Source organism: Dendropsophus ebraccatus, chromosome 1 (genome assembly GCF_027789765.1).
Source record: "Dendropsophus ebraccatus isolate aDenEbr1 chromosome 1, aDenEbr1.pat, whole genome shotgun sequence".
Taxonomy (NCBI): domain Eukaryota; kingdom Metazoa; phylum Chordata; class Amphibia; order Anura; family Hylidae; genus Dendropsophus; species Dendropsophus ebraccatus.
In genome coordinates, this window is record NC_091454.1 from 182,823,651 (window position 1) to 182,843,368 (window position 19,718).

Below are 19,718 nucleotides of genomic sequence, written 5' to 3' on the forward strand. Positions count from 1 at the left end.
GTCTCCAAAGTTATCTCACAAATCATTTTACTAAACAAATAATTCCTCTTCCTTCCTCCCACATGCAGCAGCTTCTCTCCTGGGAGCGAGGAAAGTACAGTGTTGCTGTATAATCTCCTTAATGCTGCAGGTATTAGTGTGGATTGGACACTGCTCTTGCAGTATGTCCTTCATACCTGACCCTCGGCAGACTTGAGCTGGTGCAGATTTGCTGGTGATGGAGACACTTATGTTGCCTTGCCCCTAATACACCTTTCCTCACTTGGCATCATGTGCCCTGAAGACTAAGGGGGCGAATGCTTCCCCCAACCTACTTGCTGGCTGCAGTCTTCAGGTAGGTTCCAGATGTTAATAATAGATGTTAACACTAGACACATTCTGTATACTAGACAGGACAAATATACAGTGTGTAAGTGGCAGGTCCTTATGTAGATGTTTGTCATGGGTTTATTATAACATATGGTCTATCCATTAAGTTTTTTATGATTCTTATACCGTCAAGCAGTCATCTAAAGGTCCCACCTATTATGTATTATCATTTGCTATATAGATTTGTAATGCACACTGCTACATGATGACAATTTTACAACAAGAGTTGTTGTTTTTTTAATAATTCCTTTTAGGATTTTTTAAAACTATTTTCTGTAAGCTATATTGTTTTACCACCTTTAATGTCTGATGGATCTAGATTGCATTGTTATATGTTTAGCAGCAATTGAGATTAACAAAAGTTTGTGTTCATAGTAAAACTGTGTGTGTTAGCTATATATGGGTCAGTAAGAAAAATAGACATGAGATATTTTTTTGTTTTAAATCAGATAATTTTTATTGAACATTTTTCAATTTTACAATAAGACAATCCCTTCCTCCCCCTCCTACCCCTCCCCCAACCTATCCCCTCCTTCCCCAACCTATGCCCTCCTTCCCCATAGAACACCAAGTAGACATGAGATCTTGTAACTGCATTGAATCTCTGACCTGTGGAATCGTGAAGATCTAAGGTTGGAACTCTAGAGATATAACAGCTAATGTGATTTTAAATTTTATTGCTCACATTTTGACTTTTACACCTCTGAAAATAGTAGCCAAAGACAATCTAAATCAGAAGGTGTATCTGCCTGTTAGGTGTTTCAGCAAAATTAGGCAAGTTAGTGAATGGAGGGGGAGGCCAGAAAGGAGTATATACATAGCATGTTCCACCCATCACATGACAGCTTCCCCGGTGCATTTTATGTAAAGGAGCCATTCAGTCATATGAGGTAGGGAGGGATACACAGCTTAAAGAGTTTATCCAGCTTTAGAACAACATGACCACTTTTTTTCCAGAGACAGCACCACTCTTTCAGTTCAGGTATGGGTTGCAATTAAAGGGAACCTGTCACCCCGGGGAGTCCCTCTGAACCCACCCCACCCCTGGACAGGGCCCTGCATACATACTGGCTCCTGGGTGTCCCACTCTTGGTGCCTGCTCCAGTGATTTCCTATGGCCATAGGACTCATCTCCACTCATTTGCATATTGAGCAGGTAGATGGGTCGGCGACAAGATCTTTGTAGCGGGAGCAGGGTACGCAGGAGCCAGTATGTATTCAGGGCCCTGTCTGGGGCGGCGGGGCTGCCCATGAGGGACAGGTTTTCTTTAAAGCGAATGTATCATCACAGGTACTGACATTTTTTTGCAGTATCTGCTCGCCGCCTGTGCAGGATCTGGGTGGCCTACTCCGTTTTTCAAAACGCTGCTGATTTCCCGCACTCTGTGCCGTTTAATGCTTGAGCACTGGACCAGCTCTGAGCACTGGGGGGCAGGCCTGGTGCCCCCCGGTGTGATGATAACCCCTCCCCTCGGTGGCACATCTTCATTAGAATAAAGCAGGGACACGTCACCAAGGGGAGGGGATATCATCACACGCACAGTAGCTGTAGACCACAACCCAGAATCCCTCCTTGTGGAATTACCTTTTTAAAGGTTACTGAGCATGCTTAGTAGCTTTTCTCGTTAATTTAACTAGGACAGGAAATAAATTTGAAAAAAGGGTGGTAAGCATACTTTTATTCTTTTCTTATATCTTTTTCAAACATGAATCTGGCCCACGTTGGCCCGTTCTTCAGGCCTCACCATCCATTGGCTTTATTGATTTCTTTCAATACAAACATGCCTTATAAATGGAATATTGGCAGTGTAGGCTTAGTTTTAAGAGAAATATACACCTCAACAAAGGCAAAGAACAAATGTAGATCAGGGCGGGGGCCATGGACTATATGCTCAGTGTTATACTATTTTAGCATTTTAGCAATTTTGCACTTGATATATATACTGTAGCTATGCACTATATCACTTTAGTACATACGTATCTATGGATGACCTATACATATTAGTGAGTCACTGTTTACCATACTAACGTCTCATCCTTATGTCCCAGGTGGCCCATCTACTTTTCTACTATTGTTTTTCTCATTGTTCTGGACATTTTAATTAATAAAGTAACATTTTGAGTTTATTACTTTAGAGGTTTGGCTTGTTTTTTGATAGGTGCTCTGTCTTCTGTATTAGTTTGCACACAGGATTCGTTAAGAACTTCATCTGGGCTACAAATTAAGCCTGTTGGACTAGCCCTAGGCTGGCTTGTTTGTAGCCTGTAAATAAAGAGCCACATAGTTCTGCATAGAAGCTGTAGACACAAAAGGGGGTTTTATCATCATGCGCCTCTGGCCGAGAAAGAGGCAGATTCACTCCTTTTCTGTGGCGCACGCCTGCCGTCTCCCCCGCTCGCCTCATGGGCGGGCAGAGGGGATGCCACAAAGCAAGGAGCAGGCATAATCCAGGCAAAAATCTACACCACTCTCAGAGCAGGTGTACACTGAGCGGAGGGCCAGCTGGCTGTACCAAAAAAAAAAAGGACCTCTTAGTAAATCCGACCAGGGAAAAGAGGGCGGGCTTTATCTAAGACTGGCGCATTCATATGCCAGTCTTTATAAATGTCCACCAGAATAGATAAATATGTTTTAAATAAAAACAGTATGAAAAATTGCTTTACTTTATATTGTTAATGCATTATTATAAGAATTTATTATAAATAAAACAAAAATAAACTAGCTATTGCTTTAACTTTCGGGACAAAAGTGGATTTGTAAGTATACTAATGTCATTACCAGAACACATGAGTGTTTTTCATGCAGTCATTTCCATGTGGTCCTCTCTGCAGAGTCGCACATATTCTTTAGGCTTTAATAATATTAATAACATGAATGTTCTCCTGTGTTTATAGGGTTCTGTGTGATGCATTTGAGAAACCTTCAAATTTAGCTGAAACTACATGCAAGCAACCTAAAGATGGAAAACAAGCGTAGGACCAAATCAGAAATATCTCCCTAGGATATAAATTATTGACTGGGACAAAGATAAAAGTGTTTTCTGGTCCGTGGTGTTTTATCCATCTTATCTTATCACTATGCATCTACAGAGGAGAAAGAGGCTTCAGCTGAACCGTATCTTATTTATAGTCTGTGTGATGTTCCTTTGCTCCCTGTACCAACTATCAGTTGATCAACAGATGGATTCAGAACCTTGGACAGAGACTAACCTGGAAGAACCTAGCTTTCCGACGGATACAAAAAGTGAGATGACTGTAAAAGAATCTTTTAGGGAACTATTCAATCTGACATCCCGCACCACCACCACCACTTCTACCACCACCACTACCACCACCACTTCTACCTCAGTTGCCCACACAGAAAATGTAACTGAAAGGACCAAAACCCGACACTGTATTTTTGTGGACCCAGATCCTATAACACCTATCATTAGACCAAAAACTTCAGCCACTGTTCCAACCACCACCAGCAAACCCACCAAACCCCCTTTGCCTCATGCCAAAGGAGAATATCCAGAGGACCTATTCAACATAGAACAGCGCAGGCAGGGTTGGGTAGCCCTTCATATCTTTGGCATGATGTATGTTTTTGTGGCCTTGGCCATTGTCTGCGATGAGTTTTTTGTTCCAGCTTTGGGGGTGATCACAGAAAAACTTCAAATTTCTGAAGATGTAGCAGGTGCCACATTTATGGCAGCGGGTGGATCGGCACCAGAACTTTTCACCTCCCTGATTGGCGTGTTCATTTCTCACAGTAATGTTGGCATTGGAACTATTGTAGGCTCGGCTGTCTTTAACATCTTGTTTGTGATTGGTACTTGTGCCCTCTTCTCCAGGGAGATCCTCAACCTTACATGGTGGCCTCTCTTCAGAGATGTCTCCTTTTATATTCTTGATTTGATTATGCTGATCATCTTTTTCCTTGATAATTTTATATTGTGGTGGGAGAGTATGCTACTTCTCTGTGCCTATGGGCTTTATGTCTGCTTCATGAAATTTAATGTTACATTTGAAAGATTGGTTAAGACACATCTATCCAAAAGAAAGAGGCTAGTGAAGGTGATGGCACTGGAGGATACATCTAAGGTATGTATATATTATTGATGATTTATAACCAACCATGTTCCCTGATATCATCTAGTATTACTGATATTGTTATTGAATACTAAGACTTTATAACATGTATAAGCTATGACAATTTGTGGTAAAACTGAATACATGGTATATAAATGCAACACATTGAGTTTAACAATTGCCAAAGGTAATTGTGTGACAAAGGCACATTCATTATACTTCTCACATTATATTTAGCACATTTATAGAGTACTTAATAGGGGGGACAAGCATTTTAATCCTATCTGTAAACTATTTAAGCTGGGATAAAAAAAAGTAATACTTACCCACCCCATCCCCCACCACTAACAGTCCCTAATGCTCATTACTTCCTGGTCTCTGTCTACAACTCGGTCAGTCAGTGGCTGAGGCGGGTCTCCACTGTGCCCAGTGATTGGCTGAGTGGGCACTTTCTTATGTCAAGACAGAGACCAGAAAGTAGTAGTAGTGGGAACTGAATACTGTGTTAATAGCAGCTACAAGTATGATTTTTTTAGGCTATGTTCACACTACGTATATGTCCGGCCGTAGTTCGTACGCGGCCGGACATGTGCGGCTGAAACTACGGCCGTGGGAAAAATAGACATGCGGCCAGATTGCGAACATGCGACGAACCGCGAACATACACCCGTAGTACAGTTATGCTTCCCTAGCTTGTTTCAAAGCGGTCTGAAACAGGTCATTTACTTGGAAATCTTCGCCCAGCCCAATAAACCACACAGAACATTTTTAATCGAAAAATCAAGTTCAATTTGGCTGAAATAAGTACTCCGTACGGGACCGCATGGAAATCCACGGCCGTGAGTTGGAACAGTTCCGGCCGCAAACAATGGTCTTGTTCATTTTTCACAGCGCTGTATACGATCCGGCCGTAGGCTCATACGTAGTTGATTGTGCGGCCGGAAATCGTATACTTCCAAGCGTACGCATCAACCTCAAAACTACGGGCGTATATTTGCGGTTCGCACTATGGCCGGAAATATACGTAGTGTGAACATAGCCTTAAAGTGATACTTTATCCCCTCTTACTCTCATTTCATTTAATCGGTTAAAAATGTTGACTAGGTGGGGCTTCACGGCAGTTAGGCCCCATCTCTAGGCCAGGCCCAATTGCTGTGAAGCTCCGCCTAGGTGACACTGTCCACTGATGAAATAAAGTGATTTTAGAGCAGAAAGAAGACACAGACAAGTCACATTCTGCAAAGGATGAAAGACATGGCACTCACCCCTGTTGAAGTCTTCTTATAGATACTTTATTTCATATAGCAAATAACACAGAAGACAGACCAAACGAGAGGACACCATCAGTGTAGCAGCTACAGCTGTTTCATGCCTATACAGCACTTCATACGCAGCCGTGATGAAGTGCCGTATAAGCATGAAACAGCTGTAGCTGCTACGCTGATGGTGTCCTCTCGTTTTGTCTGTCTGACGTGTTTTTTGCTATATAAAATAAAGTATCTATAAGAAGACTTCAAGAGGGGTGAGTGCCATTTCTTTCATCCTTTGCAGAATGTGATTTCAATGGACTATCTTCATTTTACATAGAGCACCACCCGGAAGTATTTTGGAATTTGTTATACCATCTAGTTGATTAGTAGCCACAGTGCAAGTGTTGGATATATAGGTAGTGCCGGACTCTTTTGTCTATAAGACACAGACAAGTGTTATACAGGTATATTTCAAATGTGCAGCATCTAAGCTTGTGGATGGTGTGGAGAACCGCACATAGAGTAAGGGTGACAGTATCACTTTAAAGGGAATCTTTCAGTGGCAATTCAGGTTCCAAAACTGTTAGATAGCTGTTAGGACAAGGAGATGCCTGGTGCCTTTTATATATTTGTCTGTGCTTCCAGAATATAGAAAATTGCTTTTATTCTCCAGTGCAAAGAGTCAAAGGGGTTTCAAGAAGAAAAATCTGCCTCATAATCTTCATGACTCATGCCAGACTACAAAACAATACATGGAACCAATGGTCTATGAAGACCAATGAAAAAATATATTAATACTTAACTTTTATTTTGTAAGTCTTATAAGGGGCGGATGGAGATAATTTGTTCCATGTGTTGTTAAGAGTCAAAGAGGCGCTCATAAGCCCCTGAGCTGCTGAGGGCTGTAACGTCTCTTCACTCTCCTTCCCATACCTGACCTTGCTCGGGAGTCAGCTTCTAGATTTCACCCAAACAGGATAAGAGTTTTCTATGTTCTGAAAAATGTTATGAAATTATAAAATAAGTACTTCTCTCCTGATTAATATAACAGATGTTGTTAACTTGGCTGCGGCCTTGACATGCCTGTATGCCCATGTGATCCCTGCAGCCAGTCACTGGCCTCAGCTGTGTATGGCATAAGACCATTTTGACCAGTGACTTGCTGCAGCCATTACATTGGTATATGTTGATAAACATTGGTATATATAGCTGCAGCCAAATAAACAAAGATTAGCAGGGAGATCAGGAGTGACAGCGCTAGAGATATAGGGGTTCAATCAATATTTGGTTATTTCATGCCCCCTTTTAGCTAAATTTTTTTCAGAATACTACTTTAATATTTAGGGCCTTACTGGGCAAATTAAGGAGAGAAAAAACTTAGCATAAATCAATATATAATATAAGAAACTTTGAAATATATCTTCTCAAATAAAGATATTTTTTCCTCCTCTTAGCAAGTTTCTTTCCTCTGTTCCCTGATAAACTTTAATTCACAACAGGTAAAATCTAAAGAGGATGTACCATCAGGTACATCCTCTTTAATTTGACCCACCGATAGAACGGTGCCGTTCTATGCATGTGTACCGGGCCGGCGCCCAAGCACTGGAGGCCGGCCGGCCTGCCCCGGCCGGAGGAAATTCCCTCCCCGCTATGACGCGGCTCCATTAGAATCAATGGAGACGCGTCTTAGGGTGGTATTACATGGGCCGATGGGGGCCTGATAATACCTGTAAACGAGCAGCGATTACTGGGCCTATAACATGGCCCGATAATCGTTTAACAAGGGCTGCAAGGACATCATTACCGTTATCGTTTAAACTATATACATTACCTATCCACGTTCCAGGGCTGCTCCTGCGGTCTTCTCTCCGGGTCCCGCTCACCATAGCTTCAGAGTGGCTTCTCAGCTGACAGGCCGAACAGCCAATCACAGACCTGGACCGCCGCGGCCCGTGATTGGCTGGGCGGCCTGTCAGCTGACAGGCCACTCTGAAGCTAGGGCGAGCGGGACCCGGGGAGAAGACCGCAGGAGCAGCCCTGGAACGTGGATAGGTAATGTATATCGTCAGTCGCCGGCCGCGCACCACTATTACACGTAGCGGTGCGTGGTCAGCGCCCAACGAAAATAGGTCAGAACCTATATCAACGATTAGCCGATAATCGTTGTCAATGCCTGATCGTTGTATTTATTACATGGAGCGATAATCGGGCCGATTCGGCCGATTATCGTTCCGTGTAATAGTACCCTTAGAGGGGAGGGAATTCCCTCCCACCGGGGGCAGGCATAGAACAGCGCCGTAAAGGGGAACCGGGCCGCGGAACAAAAAACGGACCGCAGCATCGGCTTCCCCGTGACGGCGCCGTTCTATCGGTGGGTCAAATTAAAGACGATGTACCTGATGGTACATCCTCTTTAATTCACAACTAAATCTGCTTAAAACTACTCTATAATGTCCCCTTTGCTTCTGCTACATCTAAGGCCGGTTGATATGTTGCATAAATTTATCCGTAATTGCAGCTATGCAATTATGGACAAATTTAGAACACATTGATTTCAACGGGGCCATTTACACTGTCCGTGGTTTTACAGATCCACAATCCGTGTCACAAAAAAATAGGACATATCTTAGTGCGGGCCATAATTGTGGCACATATTCTCAAAATCTATTGGAGCATCCGTAATTTTTGTGTATGTCCGGAACGTTCACAAAAAATACGGATCAACCTAATTTAACTATCACTTTAAAATTTTTCCCAGATCCACATAAAATACAGATTACGGATGCACTACACACAATTTTTTAGCAGATTGCAGACATGTGTGAATGAGGGGTGTACTGTAAAGACATAAAAGAACAGTGTATAGAAGCCTTTATAGAGGCTAGATTTCGCCTACTACATTAGGGACAACTGAAAATTACGAAACCAGCAGAGCAGAAATCTAATGAAAAAATGCCATATACAATCTATAGAATGTCCACATATATAGTGTTACTTTGCAGGTACACACAGAATGTCTTATCCTGATAATTATCCAGAAATAACAAGCACACCTCAAGCCATAGGGCGATCTCCATAACTTAGAGTTAGCTTGCGTAGTATCCTTGCAGTCTCTATGTTTCCCTCTCTGACTCTGCTCTCAAAACTCACCCCCATCTCACTTCACCCCTCCCCTCTCCATAGACTTATATAGTATTTTGCAGTCTATATCAGTAAATGGCTAGGCTGTCTTGTAAACACAGAACAAAATTGAGCCGTTATGTTCTGTGTGAATATATTATTTTGGGCTTGTTTTTCTTGGGGGTGGGGTGCTTGATAGAGGAGAAAGATGCATAACAAAGCTTATATTTGCCTGTACTGATGATTGATGCTAAGTTTGTTGAAACAATGGTGACCATTTGAGATCAGATAGACTAGTAAGGTATAACCGCACAGCAAGTGTGTCTCTTTGATGAAAAAAAACCCTTTTCTGTGCCACAACCCCATTACTAAATGCTCTTCTGACCATGGCTTTATAGGCATGTCAGCCTATTCTGGCATCATCAGCCTAACAGAATGGGTAGGTTTATATTTATCTGGCAAAGATTGCAGCCAAAGTGGTTGAAGGCTCCAAAGCTCCTGATTTGGTACTGTATTGACTTTAGGAGTTACCAGTTTAGCAGAGTGGTCATATATTCCCAAGGGACTATATTTAATCTTGGTGACCATCTCCAATACGTTAAGAGATGCTGTTGCTAGGTCTATAAATGATAGGGTCAGAGGGGGAGTACAGACATTAGCACTGGTCTGATGATCGCCTGCGATCTAGTATAGAATTCAGAATAGCATGGATACCACCACCTTGGGACAGAGGGGAAGTGGGCAATAAATGTCTTCTAGTGTAGATACACCAAGAAGCAGCAATAGGAGGACTTTATACAGCAGTACTACTACGAGTATGTTGCCAGGAGAAGGTTGTCTGGTTGTCCGCAGATCACTGTAGGTCTGGCTTCAGAAACCAATGCCAAAGAGCTTTTCTCACCAGGGAAAGCTGCAGTTGGCCATACTTTATGGAGATAATTTATTTATGGAGGGGGTGACCTGGAAATACTCCTTTAAACTTAGTACATTAACGTGAAGTAGGGTGAAGTGGGGTAAAACTGTTTATGAATGGCCAATACAAAGACCCTTCTAGTAATCTTTTCTAGTCTAGAGCAAAAAGGTTTCACCATCATAACAGAAGGGGATTCTTTACTGTAAAATTTAATTTAATTTATTCACTACTTTAAGAAAGGCATGGGTGCCTTCCTTGAAAAAAACTAAAACAAAAACAAACTATAAGTACTAGATTTCTGGAGGTAGGATTTATTCTGATTGCCAGGTTTCAAGTCAGGAATGAATTCTTCCCCTAGTATCCAGAAGAATTGCACTTGTCTTCTTCTGGATCAACATACTAGGGTTATAGGTTATGCTCAATGAGTTAAAGGACTCTTTTTTTTAACCTTATCAACTGTGTCAATGTTACTGTCTTACTGTTCATACTTTGTATGTTATTTTATTCTGATTCTGTTTTTTCTATTTGGCTTTGTGTTTTTTTCTCTTCTTAGAGGGCGTAATGGCATAGCATGGTAATTCAGCTTTCTGCTTCAATGCATCGCAAATGGAAGTATGGCAATAGTAACCTTGCTATACTCAAATAATATGGAAAAGCAGTATATTATTCTAACAATACCAGAGGTCATTTGGATCACCTGCAAGTAGAATTAACATGAAGGACTAGGACTTTAAGAGTAGTCTACACAGTATACCCACAACCATTTTCAGATAGGAGGACTCCCCAGTTCTGGAGATCTGCAGAAGTTGGCGGGCCAAAATATGACCGCTTTATCCATAATTCTGCATGAATATACTATCCTATTATGGCATTATGTACTTTGGGTGTAACAATATATATCCTACAAGATTGGAATATGATATCATATTTAGTTGTGCTATATCACTTCTAAATGCCTAAAATTCAAAGAGCTTAACATGAGAGCTGCATTAAACACATAATAGATGTAGTAGTTGTATTTTACAGTGTTATATAGCCAGTAATGATTGATGCACTGCAGACGAATACAAATCCTCAGCACTTTGCCCTTTTAATTCATCTCTAAAATAAACCTGTTCATCAAATGATTTACCTCTGGCAGTTACCTGGCGGACGAGTTTATAGCACTTCATGATAGGATTCCATGCCAAGAGAGGGAAATGTACCAGATGAATAGGCTGTTGTGAACATTTCATACAGAGGGAAGATCAATGTCATTCCCTTATGCCCCAAATCAGATCATTCATATCAATCAGATTATAACCAACACCCAGGAAGCAAACACAATAAGAATAATTGAATTCTCATTCCAAATATCTGCCATAAAGCAGTACTGTTAACTCTGTTGTTGCTGATGGTTGAGCATATTTGTCCTGACTGATGGTGTTACATGGTTACTTTTCATGTCTATGTACAGAAAGGCAATGGGTCAGTTGCAGGGGATGAGCCAAAGCCACCAGAAGACAACAACAGATTAAAGGTAGGTGATCCAAGGAGTTTAATACAGACTGCTCAAATGTACTAATCCAATTTACTTTCTTACCTGTGTGTAAGATATAATATTGTACTCTTGCAAATTGAAAGCAAAAAGCAATAGTGAGCATGCTTTATATGTGTTAAAGAAGTCTTATGGCTGTCTGAAAATCAGTAGTTAGATTTTCTCTTGAATATGGCATTGGCTATCCTTTGGCAAACAAGTGTGTGATCATAAAATATAAAACTAAATGTAGTAAAGTGTATGACCCCACAAACCAGTATTTTACTGATATTTAAAAGTATTACTTCTTTATTATTAAAAATAATAGTTTTAACTTTTAAACTTTTAAAATTCTCTGGTGTGCAACAGTATCAGATCTCTGGTTAGGGTTATGGCATTTGCAGCAGCTTTCCTCCAAGACTCATTCCACCTTTAGGCTGGGTTCACACTATGTATATTTGAGGCTGTATTTGTGAGGCTGTATAGCAACCAAAACCAGGAGTGGATTGAAAACACAGAAAGGCTCTGTTCACATAATGTTGTAATTGAGTGGATGGCCATCATTTAATGGCAAATATTTGCTGTTATTTTAAAACAACGGCTGTGGTATTGAAATAATGGCCGTTATTTACTGTTATATGGCGGCCATCCACTCAATTTCAACATTGTGTGAACAGATCCTTTCTGTGTTTTCAATCCACTCCTGGTTTTGGTTGCTATGAGGACCTGACATGAGGACCAAATACAGCCTCAAATATACATAGTGTGAACCCAGCCTTAATATGACAAGTCCAATCTTTCTCAAGCTTACCTAGCTTCTGCCTTGTGCCAGACCACTTCTTCTTTAGCGCCAGATTACTTATTTCCCAGCTTTTCAACTATGGGGGCATTAGTCACCAACTATTCTATTTGTCTGACTACTAGTGTTGATCGGACCTGTCAAACTGTTTTGGTTTGGCAACATTCATAAGTGGAAGCTTTCTTAATCTGCTCTTCTAGGTGCCATTGCCTATTCTCCAACTGTGGGAGCCCTCCTCATCAGATGTTCTAGGTGCCAAACCACTCAGTCCCTTTTCCCCAACTGTAGGAGCCCTCCTTATCAGCTTTTCTAGATACCATACCACTTGTTAACTATTCTCCAACTGTGGGAGCCCCCCTCATCAGATGTTCTAGGTGCCAGACCACTCATTCCCTATTCATCAACTTTAGGAGCCCTCCTATAAGCTCTTATAGGTGCCATACAACTCATTCCTTATCCTCCAACTGTTGGAGCCCTCCTCATCAGCTCTTCTAGGTGCCATATCACTCATGTCCTATTCTCCAACTGTGGGAGCCCTCCTGTAAGCTTTTATAGGTGCCATACCACTCATTCCCCATTCCACAACTGTGGGAGCCCTCCTCATCAGATATTCTAGGAGCCAGACCACCCATTCCCTATTCCTCAACTGTGGGAGTCCTCCTATAAGCTCTTATAGGTGCCATACCACTCATTCCCTATTCTCCAACTGTGGGAGCCCTCCTTATCAGATGTTCTAGGTGCCATACCACTCATTCCCTATTCTCCAACTGTGGGAGCCCTCCTCATCAGCTCTTCTAGGTGCCATACAACTCATTCCCTATTCCTCAACTGTGGGAGTCCACCTCATCAGATGTCCTATATGCCTTACCACTCATGTCCTATTCTCCAACTGTGGGATCCCTCCTTATCAGAAATTCTAGGTGCCAGGCCACTCATTCCCTGTTCTCCAACTGTGGGAGCCCTCCTATAAGCTTTTATAGGTGCCATACCACTCATTCCCTATTCTCCAACTGTGGGAGCCCTTCCTTATCAGATGTTATAGGTGCCAAACCACTCATTCCCTATTCCCCAACTGTGGGATCCCTCATCAGATGTTCTATATGCCAGACCACTCATTCCTTATTCTCCAACTGTGGGAGCCCTCCTATAAGCTCTTATAGGTGCCATACCACTCATTCCCTATTCTCCAACTGTGGGAGCCCTTCCTTATCAGATGTTATAGGTGCCAAACCACTCATTCCCTATTCCCCAACTGTGGGAGCCCTCCTATAAGCTCTTATAGGTGCCATACCACTCATTCCCTATTCTCCAACTGTGGGAGCCCTTCCTTATCAGATGTTATAGGTGCCAAACCACTCATTCCCTATTCCCCAACTGTGGGAGCCCTCCTCATCAGATGTTCTATATGCCAGACCACTCATTCCATATTCACCAACTGTGGGAGCCCTCCTTATCAGCTCTTCTAGGTGCCATACCACTAATGACCTATTCTCCAACTGTATGATCCCACCTCATCAGATGTTCTAGGTGCCAGACCACTCATTTACTATTCTCCAACTGTGGGAGCCCTCCTCATCAGCTCTTCTAGGTGCCACACCACTCATTCCCTATTCCCCAACTGTGGGAGTCCCCCTCATCAGCTCTTCTGGGGGCCAGACCACTCATTCGCTATTCTCCAACTGTGGGAGCCCTCCTTATCAGCTTTTCTAGGTGCCAGGCCATTCATTGTCCAGCTCTCTAACTGCTATCTCACAAGATCAGTCATTCCCAGTTCTCTAATAGTGGGAGCCCTCCTCATCACATCCTCCATGTGCCAACCACTTATCAAGCAGGTGTCCAGATGTGGGGACTCTCCATATCAACTCTTCTAGAGCCAGGCAACACCTTCACTAGCTGTCATCTATGGAAACCCTCCTCACCAGTTCTCCTAAGTGCCAGACCAGTAGTCCCTATCTATCATAAGCCACTCTCTTTAAGTCACGAATATCTCAAACACCAATATTATGTTTTAGAAATATAGGTAGTGGGGTTGTGCATCTGTTGTTGGTTTCTGGACCATTATCATTGTGTTCATATATTGTTTAATTTTATGTAACCAGTAACTGAACATTACAAGAATTAAAGGGGTTTTCTGTCCAATATTAAATGGGGTTTTCTGTCCAATGTTAAATATATAATTTCATAAATAATGAATATAACTAAGCATTAATATTTGTCCCTCTTCTGTTCAGCTGAAGCCTTTCCTTACCAGAGGCGGGAGTTCGGCCTCTCTGCATAACAGCACCATTCGCAGTACCATATTTCAGCTGATGATTCATACCTTGGACCCCCTGGGGGAAGGTAAGACAGCTCTCTATGACTATTATAATATATACATCTGATGGTACTACTATGTGGATTATTTTAATTCACCACTATGAATATTATTCAGTAGATTCTAGAGATGACTCGAGCATGCTGCTCTCTACTAGATTCCAATTAAATCATAACTTGATCTTGGACTTTTCTTGCTGTCATTGTAAGATTTGGTCATGTGTGAATGTGATTTCACCAGTGCTAGGTTATTTTTACTACCGTAATTATCAGAAAATATAGCTACTTCATCCATCTGCTTTGCGTATGGCTCCCCCCCGCTGATCCGTTCCGCTGTTCTGTAGTTACTTTACCCTAATCTCATCCTGTGTATCTTCTGATTGGTTACTTTATCTGAAAAAATCTAGGGAGCTTTCTTCTAGTTGGGCCCACTATGTGTGAGTTTCCTGTTGTACATATACACATAATTTCTTGGCTTGTTGTCTACAGGGGTGATGAGTCTATGGGGGGTCTACTGGGGTAATTAGGAGACTGCCAGACCAGCATAGGGGGTCTTATGGTCTTATGGTCTTATGGTGCAGTTTTCCCTGGGGTCCAGCATTGACAAACATTGACCAAAAACAACAGCACAGATCCAGCTGTTTTACATGTGGAGAAAGGCTACTTTATGTATTGTTTTCAGGTCAAAAAGGTAACGGAACTAAGAAACCTTGATTTTGAAGGGATAAGAAAATTATAGTTTAAATACAATTTTATGCTAAAGCAAATGTCCCATCAGGTACATTCGCTTTAAGCGCTGCACATGAATACAACAGTGACAGCGCGGAAAAGCTATCTATAAATATACTGCAGTCAAAATGACAATAATAAAGTGCCCTAGTGCTGTATCAATGTCCCAAATATCATATCAGCACAGATACACACAATAGCTTTTGCTCACAATTCAACTTTAAAGGGGTAAAAGGGTAATTTATTTTTTATGAACTGGTACCAGGAAGTTATGCATATTTTTAAATTACTCCTATTTAAGAACCTCATATCTACCAGTACTTATCAGCTGCTGTATGTCCCGCAGAAAGTGGTGTTTCCTTTCCAATCTAACAGTGCTCTCTGCTGCCACCTATGTCTGCGACAGAAACTGTCCAGAACAGTATCAAATCCCCATAGAAAACCTCTCCTGCTCTGGACAGTTCCTGTCACAGACAGAGGTGGCAGCAGAAAACACCTTGTCATATAAAAAAAAAAAAAATACACCACTTCATGTAGGACATGCAGCAGCTGATAAGTACTGGGAGATTTGAGATTTTTTAAAATAGAAGTAATTTACAAATCTGTATAACTTTCTGACACCAGTTGATTTGAAAACTATTTTTTTCACCAGAGTACCCCTTTAAATTTCAGATACAGTTCTCATGTTCCCATAAGCGCTGTTGATACTGACATTTTAGAAAAGTAGAAGCATTTCAAGACTTCTTTCATTGCCCGGGAGAGTACAGGTTCATAGATGTGGTCTGGTATTGAACAGATCTGTGTCTCTGTTGCGCTCCTGTCCTGCAATGGCCTACTTGCTGTAAATGGATTATCTCCTTGGCATTCAAGTATAGTTTAAAAGAGATTGAAGCTAAGTAGATAAATTGTTATTATGTTAGTGTGCCGGGTTATGAAGTGGAAGTGAGAAGCAGACAGATGGTCACCAGTGATACATATAGATGCAGAAAGAAAATAGAATCCAAGAAGATATTAAATAATATTGCTGATATATGAAAGTAAATGCCATACGATGTATATGGTGTTTTGGGTTTTTTTTCAATAGAAAATAAAAGCCACAGAAATGTAAAAACCAGAGCATGCTACATTTTTATAAACTGCAAGTGGCCATAAAGCCCATGAATAAATATCACTTCTATTAGATCCTGCAAAACATAATCTTTAAATTGGAGTAACTTTAACCCTTAAAAAGTGCTTATGCAGGGAGCACAGATGGCAATGGCCGATAGCTGCACAACGTGCACAAAGGCTTTAAAGGGGTAGTCCGGCGTTAAAGCAATTCTGTACCCACAGTATGTCCCCCCCAAACTGGTTGTACCTTCAGATAGCTACTTTTAATCCAAGATCTGTCCTGGGGTCCGTTTGGCAAGGGATGCAGTTATTGTCCTTAAAAACAACTTTTAAACTTGCAGCCCTGTGTCAAAGTGCAGTGGCCTAGAGTGTCTGTGCCCTAACTCTGCACCGCCTCTCCGTCCCTCCTCCCCACCCTCCTCACCACCCTCCTCACCATTAGGAACGCCACTGGCAGGATTTTTCCTATTCCTCTGCAGTGAACACTGCACAGGTGCCTTAACGATCCAGCCCATGTGCAGTGTTCACACAGCTGATGAATAGGAGAATACCTGCCTGGAGCATTCCTAATGATGAGGAGGGCGGGGAGGAGGGACAGGGAGGGTGTGCCAGCCTAATGCACAGACACTGTAGGCCATACCAGTTTGACACAGCACTGCAAGTTTAAAAGTTGTTTTTAAGGACAATAACTGCATCACCTGCCGAACCGCCCCCAGGACAGATCTTTGATTAAAAGCAGCTATCCAAAGGTACAAGGAGTTTGGGGTGGGTAGATTGTGGGTACAGAGTCGCTTTAAGCATTTTTTAACATATTGCTGCTGGTGCACATACAGCAATAAACATCCTATGCTTACCTGTCCATGTGTCCCCTGCTAACTGCAGAGCCTTCACTTCCGAGACGAACTTGTCTCAGCTCAGTCAATAACAGACTGAGACGGGACAGCCTTGGGGCCAGTGATTGGCTAAGCGGGCTGTCACTCCCGAAACATGTTTCCCACGGAAGTGGAGGCTCTGCTGTCAGCAGGGGACACTGGCGACACTAGAGGAGTACACTGAGGGAGCAAGGACAGGTAAACATGTTATATGCACCAGCAGAAATATGTTAAAAATGCCAGACAACGCCTCTAACAGTCTTATGCTCCAACACAACATGGAGAAAGAGCCATGCTGCTCAAGCACCACAGCATGACACACCTCTTTGCTATTTCTTACCTTTGCCCCTCCTTTATTGATCCATCCTGATCCAAGGACCTAAACAGCTAGGCAGAAAATTGGAGTTATTTCCAATCTTGGCCAATACAATCTACAGTATACATGTAATATACAGCTGATATCCATTGCCAAAGGGAGATTGCACTAAACCCTTTATATATACACTCACCGACCACTTTATTAGGTACACCATGCTAGTAACGGTTGGACCCCCTTTTGCCTTCAGAACTGCCTCAATTCTTTGTGGCATAGATACAACAAGGTGCTGGAAGCATTCCTCAGAGATTTTGGTCCATATTGACATGATGGCATCACACAGTTGCCGCAGATTTGTCGGCTGCACATCCATGATGCCAATCTCCCGTTCCACCACATCCCAAAGATGCTCTATTGGATTGAGATCTGGTGACTGTGGAGGCCATTTGAGTACAGTGAACTCATTGTCATGTTCAAGCAGAAATCGAGACTCATCAGACCAGGCAACGTTTTTCCAATCTTCTACTGTCCAGATTCGATGAGCTTGTGCAAATTGTAGCCTCAGTTTCCTGTTCTTAGCTGAAAGGAGTGGCACCCGGTGTGGTCTTCTGCTGCTGTAGCCCATCTGCCTCAAAGTTGGAGGTACTGTGCATTCAGAGATGCTCTTCTGCCTACCTTGGTTGTAACGGTTGGCTATTTGAGTCACTGTTGCCTTTCTATCAGCTCGAACCAGTCTGCCCATTCTCCTCTGACCTCTGGCATCAACAAGGCATTTCCGCCCACAGAACTGCAGCTCACTGGATGCTTTTTCGTTTCGGACCATTCTCTGTAAACCCTAGAGATGGTTGTGCGTGAAAATCCCAGTAGATCAGCAGTTTCTGAAATACTCAGACCAGCCCTTCTGGCACCAACAACCATGCCACGTTCAAAGGCCCTCAAATCACCTTTCTACCCCATACTGATGCTCGGTTTGAACTGCAGGAGATTGTCTTGACCATGTCTACATGCCTAAATGCACTGAGTTGCCGCCATGTGATTGGCTGATTAGAAATTAAGTGGTAACGTGCAGTTGGACAGGTTTACCTAATAAAGTGGCCGGTGAGTGTATATACAGTGGATCTTTCTATGGTATTAAAACATTTGTTCAAATGTTGCTGTTACATACTTGTTATGGTACCCCCCGGTGTTCATTTGATTTTCTTTGGAATGTCGACGATTTGAGAACATGTTGAAAGATCACAATGAGTGATTTCTCACTTGTCGTTCGATCATTTGCTGTGTTTACACAAGCCAATTATTGCTCAAATGCGATTTATTGTGAAAATTCGAACAATGATCGTTCTGTGTAAATGCACCTAAAGGCTGGGTTCACACTATGTATATTTGAGGCTGTATTTGTGAGGCTGTATAGCAACCAAAACCAGGAGTGGATTGAAAACACAGAAAGGCTATGTTCACATAATGTTGTAATTGAGTGGATGGCCGTCATTTAATGGCAAATTTTTGCTGTTATTTTAAAACAACGGCTGTTATATTGAAATAATGGCAGTTATTTACCGTTATATGACGGCCATCCACTCAATTTCAACATTATGTGAACAGATCCTTTCTGTGTTTTCAATCCACTCCTGGTTTTGGTTGCTATGAGGACCTGACTTGAGGACCAAATACTGCCTGAAATATACAGTGTGTGAACCCAGCCTTAAGGTGCATTTACTCGAAACGATTATCATTAAAAATTTTCGCAATAACGATCGCAGTTCAGCGGTAGTTGGCTCGGGTAAAAAATTATCTTTTAGGCTGGGTTCACACTACGTATATTTAAGTCAGTATTGTGGTCCTTATATTGCAACCAAAACCAGGAGTGGATTGAAAACACAGAAAGGATCTGTCCACATAATGTTGTAATTGAGTGGATGGCCGCCATTTAATGGCAAATATTTGCTGTTATTTTAAAACAACGGCTGTTATATTGAAATAATGGCCATTATTTACTGTTATATGGTGGCCATCCACTCAATTTCAACATTGTGTGAACAGAGCCTTTTTGTGTTTTCAATCCACTCCTGGTTTTGTTTGCAATATGAGGACCACAATACTGACTGAAATATACGTAGTGTGAACCCAGCCTTAATCTGCAACAGCCGAGTCAATGTGGCATGGCCTAAAGTGTCTGTGCCCTAGACCTTCAACGCCTCTCTGTTCTTCCTCGCCGCCCTCCTTATGATTAGAATCCTGCCAGGGGCATTCCTTATGATGAGAAAGGCGGGGAGGAATATTGGAGTGGCTTAGCAGGCCTAGGGCACAAACACTTTAGGCTACGCCACATTTAAAAAT

At 42.1% G+C, this 19,718-nt stretch overlaps 1 protein-coding gene across 4 annotated transcripts in view; it reads left to right on the forward strand.

Moving 5' to 3' along the window:
* SLC24A1 (solute carrier family 24 member 1) overlaps positions 1-19,718 on the forward strand; it is a 44,848-nt gene that overhangs the window by 5,227 nt on the left and 19,903 nt on the right. For 3 of the 4 annotated variants that reach the window (XM_069985727.1, XM_069985719.1, XM_069985744.1), the window contains 4 exons: positions 69-334; positions 3,265-4,455; positions 11,183-11,245; positions 14,273-14,381. In XM_069985727.1, coding sequence (XP_069841828.1) covers positions 3,448-4,455; positions 11,183-11,245; positions 14,273-14,381 — 1,180 coding nt within the window. In that variant the 5' untranslated portion in view covers positions 69-334; positions 3,265-3,447. The remainder of the gene's footprint in view (positions 1-68; positions 335-3,264; positions 4,456-11,182; positions 11,246-14,272; positions 14,382-19,718) is intronic. The other variant, XM_069985736.1, reaches the window with a different exon arrangement.